This window comes from Pongo pygmaeus, chromosome 13 (assembly GCF_028885625.2).
Source record: "Pongo pygmaeus isolate AG05252 chromosome 13, NHGRI_mPonPyg2-v2.0_pri, whole genome shotgun sequence".
NCBI lineage: Eukaryota > Metazoa > Chordata > Mammalia > Primates > Hominidae > Pongo > Pongo pygmaeus.
Genome location: NC_072386.2, coordinates 30435629 through 30451622, shown reverse-complemented (window position 1 = coordinate 30451622; position 15994 = coordinate 30435629). Strand labels below are relative to the sequence as shown.

At 37.1% G+C, this 15994-nt stretch overlaps 1 protein-coding gene across 1 annotated transcript in view; it reads right to left on the bottom strand.

Moving 5' to 3' along the window:
• PLAA (phospholipase A2 activating protein) overlaps nt 1-15994 on the bottom strand; it is a 42192-nt gene that overhangs the window by 9921 nt on the left and 16277 nt on the right. Inside the window, exons 3-10 of the mRNA XM_054502248.2 lie at nt 13033-13133; nt 12825-12945; nt 11112-11279; nt 10542-10677; nt 7941-8110; nt 4975-5132; nt 4054-4273; nt 1843-1911 (exon numbers count right to left, since the gene is read on the bottom strand). Coding sequence (XP_054358223.1) covers nt 1843-1911; nt 4054-4273; nt 4975-5132; nt 7941-8110; nt 10542-10677; nt 11112-11279; nt 12825-12945; nt 13033-13133 — 1143 coding nt within the window. The remainder of the gene's footprint in view (nt 1-1842; nt 1912-4053; nt 4274-4974; nt 5133-7940; nt 8111-10541; nt 10678-11111; nt 11280-12824; nt 12946-13032; nt 13134-15994) is intronic.

The following is a 15994-nucleotide window of genomic DNA, read 5'->3' as shown; positions in this document are numbered from 1 at the left end:
TTTATTTAATTAGAATCCTTGGGTGAGAGATGAGAGCATGAATAATTTTAGTTTTAACCTCCTCACTAATCTAGTGAATCAGAATCTCTTGGCCATAGAACCCTGGGATAAGTAATTTAAACAAGCTTCCCAGATCATTCTAATAAACATTAGCAGTTTAAGGACTGCATAAATTAGTAAGGAAAAGAAAGAAGAATTAAGACTGACTTTAAGTTGTAGCTAGATAGGGAAATCTTTTGGCCCCAGTGCCACTGACAAAGTTGGGAAAACATCATCATCAACAATAACTAATACATACCGTGGCTTAAATATACTCCAGGCATTTTGCTTTACACTTACACATATTATGCTATTTTATTTTCATACCTCAATATGGTAGATGCTGTTATATATTTATACAAAAATGTATTCAATTATCCTGATACCCTAATTCTCTTGGACATTGTTTATGCTATCTTGCATATCTACATAACCACTGCATCTTCTGAGTTACTGACATTATGGAACAGTGAGATATGCTCTGGTTATAATGGCCCCAGGAGTTTTCTTGATTTTGCTGGTATTAGTTGAAGCTTGATATGTTCTTTCTGTTCCAGAAAAAAAGCCGCCAAAGTGATTTGGATTCTCACTCGGTATTAAGTTTCAGGGCATCACTGTTTCTGAACTGCTGATAAAGAGAAAGCCATCTTATCTACTCTTCAGATCCTTACTACCATTTGAAATCACATTATGTTATCAAAGACTTCCTTAACAGCCACTGTGCCATCACAGCCATTTAGTGTGACAGTTAATTATTTTCATTTGCTAGTTATCAATGCACATGGTATAACCATTTGCATCTGGGCCACCAATACATTCACAGGAAAAAGGAAGCTCACTGACAGCAATCTACAACCTCATGACACTGACCTAACGTATGTTTGTCCAATCTCTATGACTTAGAGAGGACTGTAGGTTGTCATTTTTATAGCTCACAGTACTAATCTGCAAGGCTAGTGGATACCTAAAGGCTATGATCTCTTCCCAAACTGAGTATACTGTCGAGGAACTCTGTCTGAAGATCCAACAACAGCATTATACAAGATATCAAAAGCCATTCTGAAAATAGAGACTTCTTCAGCTGCCTTAAAGTCCAACTCTGGCACTTTTTCCAGTAGTGTTGACGCTGAGGCATGCATACCTTGGTAAATAAATTCATTTTGAAGAGATACACCAACACTTCAAGGGCTTCAAGAAGGACATTAATAACTTAGATTAGGAAGACTATTCCTGGGTAGCTGGGTGGAATGTCTCCTTCCATGTTAAGTCAAAATATGCCTGGGGAGACTTCTTGATTGTACTGCTCCATCCAATATCAGGGACTCACATGGCTCCTTCTCTGCTCGTGATTGGTAGCATCTCGCCAGTGATAGCACTCATGCTGTGTCTTGGTTGGTGGGTTCCCCTATTATCTAATTTCACAGATAAAAAAAATAGGCTCAGACAGGTTAGGTAACTTGCCAACTTCTCATAGCAAGTAAGTGGTAGAGCCCAATTTTGAACCAAGGTTTGTCTGACTCTAAAACCTATGTTCTTAACTACACTGCTCTCCTGGTGGGAAGGACCCCTGGAGAAAACAATGAATTCTAATAATATGCTATTTAAAAGTCATGAGGGAATCTACACAACTACTCCGGGAAAAAGCAAAAATCAGAAGTTAAAGAAAAGGAGATCCATCAAAATTGGAAATGCAGATAAGGGAATTATCAGTTACTGAATGACATCTCCAAGGTGTAAAGCCATGTAATGCAAGATGCTATACATTTAGTGAAGAAAGATATATGAATCAAAACTACATCCCACCTGTAAAAGGATCTGCTGTGGGTAGTGTGTTAGAAGATCCCGAAGAGCCCGGAACATACCGACCACCACCTGTGCATGCAAAACAAAGAAAAGGCAGAAGTGCACCAAAGTTCTGAATTTTTCAAACAGCACAATGCTTGTTTTAGAAGAACCTACATTTGGAGAAAAACAGAAGAGCAAAACTTTCACATGATAGAATGACAGAAACTATAGTTAGAAGTCTTATAGCTGGGAAAAAATTGAAATTTTAATGATTCTCCAAGTTTTGTTTTCTTAACTTTAATGCTTTATTATACCTTAGCCCCAGCACTTAAATATTAAAACTTAATTCAAATATCAAAAGAGAATTGCAGGTAATATCTGACCTAAATATATATACATACAATCAATTCCTATCCCTGTTCCTATACAAATTCACAAGAGTTCCTGCTGTTGTTGTTATCAAAACCACAGGCACTAAATGTTAATCTTTTAGAGCTCTAGGTTCATTAATTCATGTGTCAAACAATGAACTCAGGGCTGGGGATCCAGAAGGGAACAAAATTGCTTATATCCACTGAAGCTTACAACCTACTGGAGAAGAGAATTAGAAAGGGGATGAAAACTACAAAGGAAAGAGATTTCCATTTATACATTTACGAATGTGTGGCGTATATGACCATGTTTTGTTAGTACCTCTAGGGAAATAATCAGGTTGTCCACAAAAAAAAAAAAAAAAAAAAAAAAACACAACACAGTAAGGATGCTTAAAAAGTTAAGAGTCTCAGAAGGGCAAAACAACCCAAGTGCTTCCTAGATTTCCAGACAGTCAGCTGCTTTAATTCCTTTCCTGTATCCCACATGCAAAATAGCTTACACAGTACTACAATCTGTGTTCACTCTTTTGAACTACAGTCTGAAATTCCAACAACAAAAATATCCACATACTAAAGAATTATTTTCTTTTTAAGTGCAAGTATTTGGAGGATCAAATCATCTGTAATTCAGTAGTAAGTTACTTTGATAATTTTTTTTTTTTAATTTTTAATTTTTTTCAGACGGAATCTTGCACTGTCGCCCAGGCTGGAGTGCAATGGTGCGATCTTGGCTCACTGCCATCTCTGCCTCCCAGGTTCACGTGATTCTCCTGCCTCAGTCTCCCAAGGATCTGGGATTACAGGTGCACATCCATCACACCTGGCTAATTTTTTGTATTTTTTTTTTTTTTTTTGGTAGAGATGGGGTTTCACTATGTTGGCCAGACTGGTCTTGAACTACTGACCTTGTGATCTGCCCGCCTTGGCCTCCCAAAGTGCTGGGATGACAGGCGTCAGCCACCACACCTGGCCTGATAATTCTATTTAAATCAACATGCAGGTAACATTAGTTTTATTATATGAATGGGCAATGAAATTTTGAAGTAGAAGGAGAAGAGACAATTTGGGAATGTGGAGCAGCTGTCAGGGAAGAAAAGGTGGATCTACATAAGGATTTGAGACAGGAATATAATACGAAGTCCTCGTAAAACAAGGAAGAGCACTAGCACATGAAAAATGTTGAGTCAGAAATGATGAGAGGAAAACATTAACAGTAAAGTGCCTATCTCAAAATGTTATTTAGAGGAGGCATTTTATTTCCTCCTACACCAGTCTCCAGAACTCAAGTTAATATTACTAGGATTAGATTCCACTTCCTAGGAGCCAGAATTTGGACTAGTACCACCAGGATTACAACTTACAGACTGGTATGAGCACCTAACTGCATTTATAACATCTGAGATATTGCATATGATGTTACAAACAATTAACTTAAAATGAACGTGTAGAATACACATCACATATAAACTAAAACTACCCATAGGGTTCACTTTTAGATTTGATGCATGACTGACCAATTTAGCCTCATGTGAAAAAAGATTTACTAAATTTTGCCAAAATATAATTTTTTAAAAGAAACACTATATAAAAGAACTTACAAGTTTATTTTTGTTTCAAATAACTGAAATTCCATTATAGTGTGATTGTATTTTTGAAAGACAACAATTTACTATTATTTCTGTAAAATACAGAATTACTACATAATTTCAGGCTTAAACATATGAATGTGAAGCAAAACCCTGCTGTAGATATTGGTATTTATTGAAAAAGCTAATCACATGACTGTTTGAAAACATCAAAAAAATCAATCTACACTAATGGAACTACGTAAGACTCAATATAAACACTAACTTACCTGTAAATGGATCTGAAAAGCTGGGATTCCCAAGTCCCAACATTTGACCTTTTGTGTTATCAATAATAAATTTGGCTACTTGATCCAGAAACATAGGATTCAAATCATTCTTCTGTAAGAAGTTGTATGCAGTTAACCAAGGGTCATCACTGGTATTATATGGCAATTTATACGATGGTCCACCTTCATTGACATCAATTGAGAAAACATAATCAAATTCCTAAAGTAGGAATATAAAAAGGAGATACATGCTTATTAATTTATCTGTTCACATATATTAATGACATATACAACATAACACAGATGTGTTCTTTAATAATTACAGTACTTAAACTTTTTCCAAAGTGCAGTGCTAAAATCTTCCTTTTTGGCAGATAAAGATTAACAGCCCCCATCTGCATGCGATGCAATATTAGTATTTCATTAGGGGATGGGGGTGAGGATGAAGGATGGATTATAACTACATATTAATACTAGAGCCAAAGAAGAGTTTCCAACTGGTTGATATCAAAGTCAAAATTATCAGCTGTTACTGTGCCCTACTCACCAAAACATGCTGGCAGTTTAAGCACTGCCCTGCAGGGTCTCTCATGTCTTGTCAAGTTAAATATAGCCAGGCATGAGGCATTAGAAGAAAGGTGGCACAGAAGCTCCCAATCCAAAATGGCTGGGAACAGCTTTTGTATAGAAACTACTACGTGACAGACAATTGCTAATTTGTCTCTCAAATGCAGCTCTCACTACATGGAAAGATACTTTTAAAATATCTATTTCAAGACAGGGAAAAAAAAGATTAGTTTCCCACAGTAATGGATTTTTAAATGTCAAAACAAAGAAAATTTTATCACCATGGGTCAAAGGAAACCTTTAATTTGCCTAATATTTAAGACAATAGTAATTAGAAAGTAGAGGTCGACATACTTTCCCTTCATATAAAACTTTTCCAGATGTTTGCTGATTAGCACCAGATGAGCCAACAACATCACCAATTTTTATCCACCTCCCTTCACTAACACTCCACTGATAGGCTTCGACTTTCTCCCCATCTCTGATTAGACGAGTCTGTCCTTCTCTAGTACCTTAAAATAAAAATTTTAAGAATCAAAGGTAGAATGGCAGTGTAAAGTTGAAAAACATTTAGATAGAAAATTCTTAACATTAAAATTTACACATAAGAGAATATGGATTTTGTTTCAAAATAAAATTGTATCAAATAAAAGATTTAAAAATGTGGTCAAAAGAAAATAACAGCTAAAAGGAAACATTATTAATCAAAGGAAGGTTAACAAAACGTGATTCTACTAGTAAGCAACTGGCCCATCAAAAATAAAACAAGTTTTATTAGTGAATATATCTTCCTAACACATTTCATTCCGTAAATGGCTCTCCATTAATCCAGTGGCTCAAACCGAAAAGTAGAAAAGTCTGATACCTTTCTCTCAACTCCATCGCTCCTTCAGCTACTTCTCAGCACCCCCTTCAGCTACTTCTATCAGCTCATTCTTTAAAATATATCTAGAAAACTGTCTCCTTAATATCTCCATCATCGTCCCTTGGTCCAAGCCACCATCATTTCTCAGTTGGGTTGATTCAACGGCCTCTTTCCTGTGCTCTTGGCCCCCGACAGTGTATATTCCACCCAGCAACCTCAGGAATTTTTTCAAAAGTTTAAGTAGGTCCTGACAGACACTCTTCTGCTTGAAACCCATCAATGCTTCTCATCTCACTTGGTAAAAGCCTAAACTCTCGAGTAGTGTACAAGACCAAATATAAATTGTCCCCACTATCCTACATGACCTTACTTTCTACTATTCCCCCGTCCCCTCATCTCCCAACTTCAGCCACAGAGCCTTTGCATTAGCTGTTTATTCTGCCTATGATACTCTTCACACAGATATTGGCAGTATTTGCTCCTTTCCCTCTTTAACAACTTTACACAAATGTCACCTTCTCAACAAGGCCTTCAGTGGCGGAGACAGCTATCCACCCTACGAAGAATCATGCTCTTCTTCCATTAGATACAGCTGTAGTTGTCTAGCCAGAGACTACATTATCTAACCCCCTTGCACTGGGCAGTCACATGATGTCACATTACTGAGTAATGGTCAGTGGAATCTGGGTGGATATGATATATGCCAGTTCTGGCCTAGTCCATCATACTTTAATCTCCCCTCTTACCCCATCTTAATCTGTTTCAATTTGTTATTTTGGTTGACTACAAAAAGAAAATCCAGCCTAACACACGTAGGTAGTTGAAAAAGAGAAGACGAGTCTTTTCAGAAAATGTGGATAGGCCAGAAATACTAATTTTTTAAAGGCTACAGTGTACAATCTGAAACCACATCAATGAATTTTTCATGCTCTATTATACTAAAATCCACTGGTCTATCTTGTACTTTGAATGGATCTTTTACCCATGTCTGAGATGGTATCAGATACTAGTCATATGGAAAATAATGGTTCAATGACTTATGCAGATCTTCTGCATATTCATACAGTTTATTATTCAATATTAAAAAATGACATTTGTTAATATTATTACCACTAGTATCAATACAAATGGGAAGCTACTAAGTTCCTGGTGGAGATACATTTTTCCTACATTTCAATTTTCACTCAAACGCTTGAATTTTATCTTTGGCAACATATATTGTCAGTTATTTTCCTTGACGGAACATGCTCAATTTGTTCATTTTCAAAAAACGTCTGCCAAATACCAAAGCCTGAATAACCGTAGTCATTCTTTCAAATAAAAATAGCACTCCATGAAAAAACTGGTAGTTTAGCCTGCAACTCAAATGACTGCACATGTTCTTTTCTTTGAGACACCACAGTATTTTGATTTACTTTATGTCTACTTTAGGTTTTCTCACCCGGAATATTTAAAAAGATGTGTCAAAATGTAATAAAACTGGTAATTCTTAATATTAATACCTCATCAAGGACATGCTTAATGGCAAACTGTTTTTTTTTTTTGTTTTCACTGTTTTTTTTTTTAAAAACCACAACTGCATGCAAGTAGAACATAGTAACTTATCAGAATGGTTTAAAGCCCCTGGCTTGATTTACATACTAGTGAACCAGGGGTTTTACCCACCATTGTTTTTGCACCATAAGTGCAAACATTAATACAATGTACAAAATTCAAATAATATCTAGTATTACAAAAATTAGTTTTGGCCTCATGGACATCCTGAAAGGATCTCAGAATCCCCAGAGGTCCATGAATCAAGCTTTGAGAAGCACTGGTATAATAATGCAGTCAAGAGATACATCCAACCCAAGATTTCATTTGAGATGACTATGGTCTTCTGATTTTAAACTCAAATGACTCCCAACTCATTACACAGACAATGCTTGATTTAAACTCATTTTTTTTTTTTTTGAGACAGAGTCACACTCTGTCACCCGGGATGGAGTGCAACAGTGTAGTCTCGGCTCACCGCAGCCTCAACCTTCTGGGCTCAAACCATCCTCCCACCTCAGCCTCCTGAGTAGCTGGGACTACAAGCGCATGCCATCACACCTGCTTATTTTGTATTTAAACTTATTTTAATATTCAGTTTGTAACCCCTCTCAGAGAATCCAATCAACCTAAAAGTATTAAATGAGTGCCTTTTGAGTGTCTACCGTAAATGATCTAAGTGTTGGGAGATTTATTTTTTAATTCCTGTTTATGAGAAGCTTAATTCAAAGTCTTCTGTGAGACAGAGGCAAGAACATGGTTTCTCATAGTGATTATATGCAATAGTAAAAATCCTCAAAAATCAGCATCTAGCAATGAGTAACACTAAAACACAAGCAAAACAACATTTATTTTTCTTCTCTTAATTGTTCCAAAAGCCAAATATGGTGAATTTTTCTACTAGGTACAATAAAATACTTACCAGGTTCATTAAGATGTTCCCTCCCAGGAAGCTGCTCAGCATTGATGTCCCCTAAATCGCCAGTTTTAGAATCAATGGTTGCGTGAGACAGTTCTTTTTCAAAAGCCTTGATTTCTTCAGCACTTGCTGTTCGATCTTCTGATTCCGTAAACACTCTAATAATGCCATCACTGTAAGGAAAAATAAACTGATTTTAGAAGTCATTGTCATAATACATTAACATTATCACACCTGAATGATCCATAGTAAAAATAATCTGTATTTATGAATATGAGAAACATTAGCATGTTATTAATTGCTGATTACAGCACTGTGCTGACTTCAGCACATGCTACTCTCTATTATGTCTATTTAATAGAGAAGTTATTGACAAAGAACAGAGAAATATGTATTTTATACAATTTCTAATTCCAAGTTAAATATTTACCATCATAAGAATCTAGAGCTATAGTATGTACTTTTAAAGTCAATATCATATAGTTGTTACCATATAGAGAAGGGTAGTGGGCTAGTTTAGTTTACAAAGGGCTCAAAGACCCAACGTAGTGCTTAAAATTAGCAGATGTTCAGTAGAAAAATATGGTCATCCTTTACTATGCCAGTAACTAGCAATGTAACTTCAATCAAGGAAAAAAAAATGGCCTAATGTTTGGATTAGATGGCCGTCCTTAACCTCTTTTCTCAGAAAAATTACTTTATCTCCATGATTTCTTAATTCAAAATTTTGAGATAGGGGAAGCAAATTAGACACTTGCAACTGTAGTAATCCTGGCCCATTCTACAGGAAACCTGTTTCTAACTTATTCGTCCACAAACATGTACATCACTCTTTCTACTGGTTTTTCTTCATATGCTTAGGAGGGGAAAAAACTAAGCCTAAATCACCCCCTGCCCCAGCCAAAAAATAAAACACTCACGTTATTAGACCCTCTATCCCTTATAGCTGTCACCTTCTTTTTCTTCTCTTTTTGAGACAGGGTCCAACTCTGTCACCTAGGCTGGAGTGCAGGGATGGTAATCACAGCTCACTGCAACCTCAAATTCCCGGGCCCAAGCAATCCTCCCACCTCAGCCTCCTGAGCAGCTGGGACTACAAATGCATGCCACCATGCCCAGCTAATTAAAGATTTTTTTTGTATGGAGACAGGGTCTCGGTAGCTCAGCCAGGATAGTCTCGAACTCCTGAGCTCAAGCGATCCTCCCACCTAGACCTCCCAAAGTGCTAGGATTACAAGTGTGAGCCACAGCAGCTGGCCTTCTTATTGCTTTCAATGCTAGAGTAGCATTATAGAGTAGTCTATGATCCTTCATCCATCTCCTCCAACCCTTTATTTCCTCTTATTTGCCTTTTTTTCTATCATTTTCTATTCAAAATGTGATTGATGCCAAAAGTCACTAATAACATCTTTCAAACCAAATCCAAATGCTTTTCAAATTTTCCATTCCTTGACTCTTCAAACACTTTTGACACTGATGACAATCTCCCTCCCAAATCTCTCCTCTTCTGTCTCCCAGAAATTTCAACATTTGAATTCCTTTGTTCTGTTTAACCTACTAACTTCTTTTTCTCTACTAATGGTATATCATAAAACTTAGTTCTTAGTCTTCTGTTCCTCCCCTGTATTTCTTCCCTCAGAGAATGGTGTTCTATGGTTTGCTTTTGGAAGCTTTGCGAAATCTTTATCTTAGCCTCAGTTCTTATACTAAGCTCCAGTTCAAATGACCATGATCCACTGGCATGAGTGTGGCTCACCACCACTGCAGACCTCAGGAAGTCTAAGGCCACGGTCATCACCTTCTGTACCCAACCAATTCTTCCACTTCTCCATTTTTATTAATGAGGACTTCCCCACTAATAGTTTGAAGCTCTACCTTTTCTTTCATCCTTTTTCTGATTGTTTTCCTTCTGGATTATCTCATTTACTTATTTCCTACCCATTAGTATTGTGGGGCCAATGTCTTATAACTTCACACTCCTTCTGTACTTGCTTTCTAATTTACTTTCCTGTCCATTGTCACCAGCAGTTAAATCCAATCTACATATTTAGTAATTCGTAAGTTCTGCTTCAATCCTATTTCTTGCTCAAGAACTACAACCCTTCAACCCCAAGCAATGAATCTAAAAAATGCCTGGCATGAAAGCACTAAAGGTTCTCCACAGTTAAGCCCCATTGTACCTATTATCCCAGCATTAGTACTCCACCATTTTCCTTCACTTCCCATGCATGCTGCATTCATTCACATGAAGGAAACTCATACTCTTAGCTTTGACAAAAATTTGTGTATCTTTTCTTACTCATAATCTTTCAAAATCCAATTCAAATTTCTTCTTCTACAGAAAGTTTTCCCACACCAATCTCTACCTTCTCTAACTTCTTTTGTAGTCAGTATCTTGACTGCACAATTGCAGTACAATACTGGTATATCATGCATCACTTAGTATGAAAGCTATAGTATCTACTACTGTTTTGTTTAGTAATTGAAGTGTCCATATAGTCTCCCCAAGTCACCTGAAATTCCTTATGGCTTATCTCTGTACACTCTAGTTCCTACTGAAGGCCTAGACATATAACATTTAATGACTGACTAGAATATAAATACCTCGCACCAACCACAATGTCACCATTGTCGAGCACACAGCAGCACCATATAGACTGAGCTGGAAGTCGGATAGTTTGAGCACATTCCCCATGTTTCCAGATTCTCAGAGATCTGTCCTCTGCTGTTGTCACAAAGTCTAAAATTAATGAATATAGGAAGTATTAGTTTGAATAAAATTAAGTACATTTATACATACCATCTTTCTAGATACACTGACTTTTTGAAACCCAAAGAGTTTTAAAATTACAGTTTTAAATTTCATATGTTTGTCACTTACAACATATACAACTTCAAGATCACATTTTTTATTCATGTCACATCTTACAAAGTGTTTCTTCAGACACCCAAGAACTTTTTACAACACAACAATCTAATCTGAATTAATATAAAGATGGCCATACAGTTTTCTTCTTTGTAAACAGGAGAAAGATACTTAATGAAATAAATTTACTAAATTATTCAAGTCATAGATAGTAAATTAAGTAATTAGCCCTCCTACCTCCATCTCACAAATGGGATGGAATAATGCTCAATACAAAACATTAAATACATAGCATAAAATAATCTTACCTCTACAATTTGGAAAAACAGATATGCTATAAATATAATTTGTATGTCCATAATATACTTCAAGACACTCGCCAGTGATTTGCCACCTTCTAATACTAGCATCATTTGCACAGGAAAGAAATTCTGTTTCACTCAAAATTGCCAAACCTCTTACACAGTCTTCATGCCCTGCATTAAAAAACAATAATGCAAATCAATAAAACTGATAATTTGGTTGATGGCTCTATACATTTTACTAACATTATAAAACATATCAGTGAGTAGTAAAAATTAATTTTCAAGTTAGAGAAATCTTTTTTTCTGTTGAAAGCCTGGTAACCAAAATTTGTATTTAAGGTTTAGCAATATTTTTTTATCACCAGTCTTCGCAAGTTATTTTATATTCATCCTATCTTCTCCAAAAACCTCCAGAGATAGTATTTTGACCCCAATAATTCATTTTCACCTGATAATTCATTTTTAATTTTTCTTCCCCAATAACAAGAGTAATTTATAAAATATATAATATTCAAATATAAAAGAAATATATAACAAAGAGTAGCCCACAAATTTAAGAACAAAACATTCTCTGAAGTTTGTGAAGTCAGATTTCCTATGTTCAGTATTTGTTGACTTAAGAGTAGCTATCACAGATTAACAATGACTTGATATATATAGAGAGAGTATATACTGAAGCAGAAACAGAAGGATGTTTAGTCATCATCCACTTTCCAACAAAATATACTTTTTCTGTTTTTCTTTCTTTTTTTTTTTTTGAGATGGAGTCTCACTTTGTGGCCCAAGCTGGAGTGCACTGGCACTATCTCTGCTCACTGCAACCTCTGCCTCCAGGGTTCAAGAGATTCTTGTGCCTCAGCCTCCCGAATAGCTGGGATTACAGGCATGCATCACCACCCCTGGATAATTTTTTTGTATTTTTAATAGAGACAGGGTTTCACCATGTTGCCCAGGCTGGTCTCGAACTCATGGCCCCAAGTGATCCACCCACCTCAGCCTCCTGAAAGGCTGAGATTACAGGTGTGAGTCACTGCGCCCAGCCAAAAGATACTTTTATCTGTACAAAGGGACTTCTTGCATATTATCTAGGGTAGTTACCAACTTTTAAGGAAAAAATTCAAAAAGGAAAAACAACACCAATTAAAATTAACAGTAAATATTTAAGTACCCGACAAATAAATCAGTGATATTACTATTAGATAGCAGATGCATAAGTATTGGCATTACTTAATAGCTGAGGTTTAAAAAGAATACTCACCATAAACCGCAACATAAACAAAGCTTGAAATTCGTTATAAACAATGTGCTTCAATATAAAGACACTAATAATGATTTCTTCCATATATGAAGATAACACTGCTGACTGACCATCAGTGAGGCTTATGTTTAGAAGTTTCAGGCTAAAAGTATTAAAATGACAACTAAAAATATATACCAAAAATTACATACATATATGCAGAAGCACATACACATATTATATATAGCTTATCAGACAGCTATGTATCAGTCTACACTTGGCTGTTTTATGAGAGGTTTCATTATATCTTTTTTAAAGGTATTAGATATTAACTCATCAGACAAATTACATTAATTCAAATTAATAGCTTAAATATACTAATGTTTTTCAAATATTTTCATGCTTTTAAACTTCTGAGAAAAAGAATCTGAGCAAATAAAAAGCAATGATATTATAAAACTTGTCTACCCTGATCTTACCTGAAAAAGTCCTCTCACATCTTCCAGCCTTCCACAGTTTAACAGTCTTGTCTGCTGATCCAGTCAACATTAAGCCCTGTTCAGGTAAGATCTTTACCGCCCACACTGCAGCTGTATGACCCTGTGAGTAAAATGAGTATTAATTTAAGTTGCCACAGAATCATTCAGCTTAATTATTCTTTAGAATATTTACACAGAACTACTGTACCTGCAAGGTCATCATGCACTTGTCATTCAGCCAGACTTTAGCAGTGGTGTCCCATGAACCACTAAGTAATGTCCCAAATTTTCCAGATGATAAACTACAAACTAAGGAAAAAACATCATTGGATAACACATTTTCATACAGAAAAATGCTCAACATTGAAAGTTACTAAAGCATTCCAATTTTAAAAACACTCTTTGAAGTGGCAGTATCTTAGCTAACGAAGGCTCAATTCAGCAGAGACACATAAAAGTATAGTGGTCAAGAGCAGACTCTGGTGCCAGACTGCCTGGGCGCAAGGCCTAGCTGTGCCACTTACAAGCCACGTAACTGCAGAAATATTACTCAAAATCAGATTCCTTGTCTGTAAAATGAGGGAGCAGAACTTAAGTGAGCTACACAATCTTTCCAGCTTTAACAAATCATAATAGAGAGATAATGTAAATGATTTTGAAACACTGTTTATATAAATATTTAAGGCTGCTTTCATGAAAGTGACCATAAAACCTGCAGCTAAGCTCAATGTCCAACAGTAATGAAGTGGTTAATTAAATGTCTTACTTTCTTGATGTAAAATTATGCAGGCTAAAAATTACCAATATGAAAAATTATGCCAGGCACAGTGGCTCACACCTGTAATCCCAGCACTTTGGGAGGCCAAGGCAGGCGTATTGCTTGAGCTCAGGAGTCCGAGACCAGCCTGGGCAATGTGGCGAGACCTCATCTCTACTAAAAATACAAAAAAATAGCTGGGTATGGTGGTATGCACCTGTGTTCCCAGCTACTTGGAAGGCTGAGGTGGGAGGATTGCTTGAGCCCAGGGCACAGAGGTTGCAGTGAGCCGTGATCATATACCATTGCACTTCATGCCTGGGTGACACAGCAAGATTCTGTCTTTAAAACAAAAAAGAAAGAAAGAAAAGAAAAATTAGCCAGGTGGAGTGGCTCATGCCTGTAATCCTAGCATTTTGAATTGAGCTCAGGAGTTTGAGACCAGCCTGGGGCAATATAGTGAGACTCCGACTCTAAAACAAAAATTTTAAATTAGTCAGACATGGTGGCACGCGCCTGTCGTCCCAGTAAGAGAATTGCTTGAGCATGGGAGGTCAAGGCTGCAGTGAGCTGTGAGAGCAGCACTGCACTCTGGTATGGCCAAGAAAGTGAGACCCTCTCTCAAAAGATAAAAGAAAAAAAAAGAAAAATTATCTTAGGAAAGAAGAATATTTTTGGGGGTCAAAGCACAGCCATAAAGAACCTTGGATTGGAAAACCTTTTTCCTAGACCAGAAGGAAGCAATCACAAAAGTCTCTCTACCCTGAGCTGAGGATCCTTGAGACAGCTACTTATTTGGATTTCAGAATGGCTCTAGATTAAAAACTGTTGTCTTGCACTGCTTCCTCTTCTGAATGAGAGTGTTTGCTCTGATTATCCTATTCTTTTTCCATAATTGTATATTGGGTATGGGTGACAGCTTACTTATAAGCATCACCTCCCTGATGTTTAGAATACTTAGCATCACTCAGAGGAGACTTTTGGATTGTTTGATGAAGCTGAATCATTGATGACCAGAAAGCATGCTGTGGTAACTCCCTTTTTGGACACATGGGAGAATGGTACTTTCCTCCTCCATTTGAAGTTAGGCATAGCCATGATACTTGCATTAGTCACCAGACAAAATGGTAGCTGACACTTTCAGTCAGACACGTTTTTGGTGTTTTTTTAAATTTTTTTTTTAATCCTCTACTACTGTGAGGACATTTAATGAGGACATTTAATCCTCTACTACTGTGACATTTTAAAATCACATGATTTTAAAAGCCAGTGCCTTATTATTATTATCATTATTATTTTTTTTTTTGAGATGGAGTCTTGCTCTGTCGCCCAGGCTGGAGTGCAGCTGTGTGATCTCGGCTCACTGCAAACTCTGCCTCCCGGGTTCACGCCATTCTCCTGCCTCAGCCTCCCGAGTGGCTGGGACTACAGGCGCCCGCCACCACGCCCAGCTAATTTTTTTGTATTTTAGTAGAGATGGGGTTTCACTGTGTTAGCCAGGATGGTCTCGATCTCCTGACCTTATGATCCGCCCGCCTTGGCCTCCCAAGTGCTGGGATTACAGGCATGAGCCACTGCGCCCAGCCAACCAGTGCCTTATTAACCATGTTGCCCTTCGACTGCTCCAAGAACTACTGAAGCATGTGTGGAGAGAAAGCCCCATTAGCCTGAGTCCCTGAGAAAATGATGAACAGAGTCCCTTTATTAATCCATGTTGAACGTGCAGGGTTAATGAGAAATACTCATATGTTACATCACTGAGATTTTTTTTTTTTTTTTTTTTGAGATGGGAGTTTCGCTCTTGTTGCCCAGGCTGGAGTGCAATGGTGCAATCTTGGCTCACTGCAACCTCCGCCTCTGAGGCACAAGTGATTCTCCTGTCTCAACCTCCCACGTAGCTTGGATTACAGGCATGCGCCACCATGCCCGGCTAATTTTTTTGTATTTAGTAGAGACAGGGTTTCACCATGTTAGTCAGGCTGGTCGCGAACTCCTGACTTCAAGTGATCCAACCTCCTCGGCCTCCCAAAGTGCTGGGATTACAGGCATGCACCACCACGCCCAGTCTGAGATCTTAATAGTTGTAACTTGGGTGCTCTTTACATTCTTCCACAAATCAGTATAATTGGATAAAATACCATTTCCCAGTAAAAGAAAAAAAAAACAGGACTTCTTGGCAAAAGTGCTGGTTTGAGGTCTAGAGCAAGAAATGTACAAATTGAACCTAGAACATTCTGTAATAAAGCAAGGAAGACTACTGAAGGTCTTATAAAAAGGTGACAGGAGCCAATTTAAAGAGGTTTCCAATGGCCAGATATGAACAATTTGATAACTGAAAAAAAAAAAAAAAAAAAAAGAGATATTCAGGAAACAACTCCTTCTGAAAACCAGTAAATAAGTTGGGAGAAGGGTC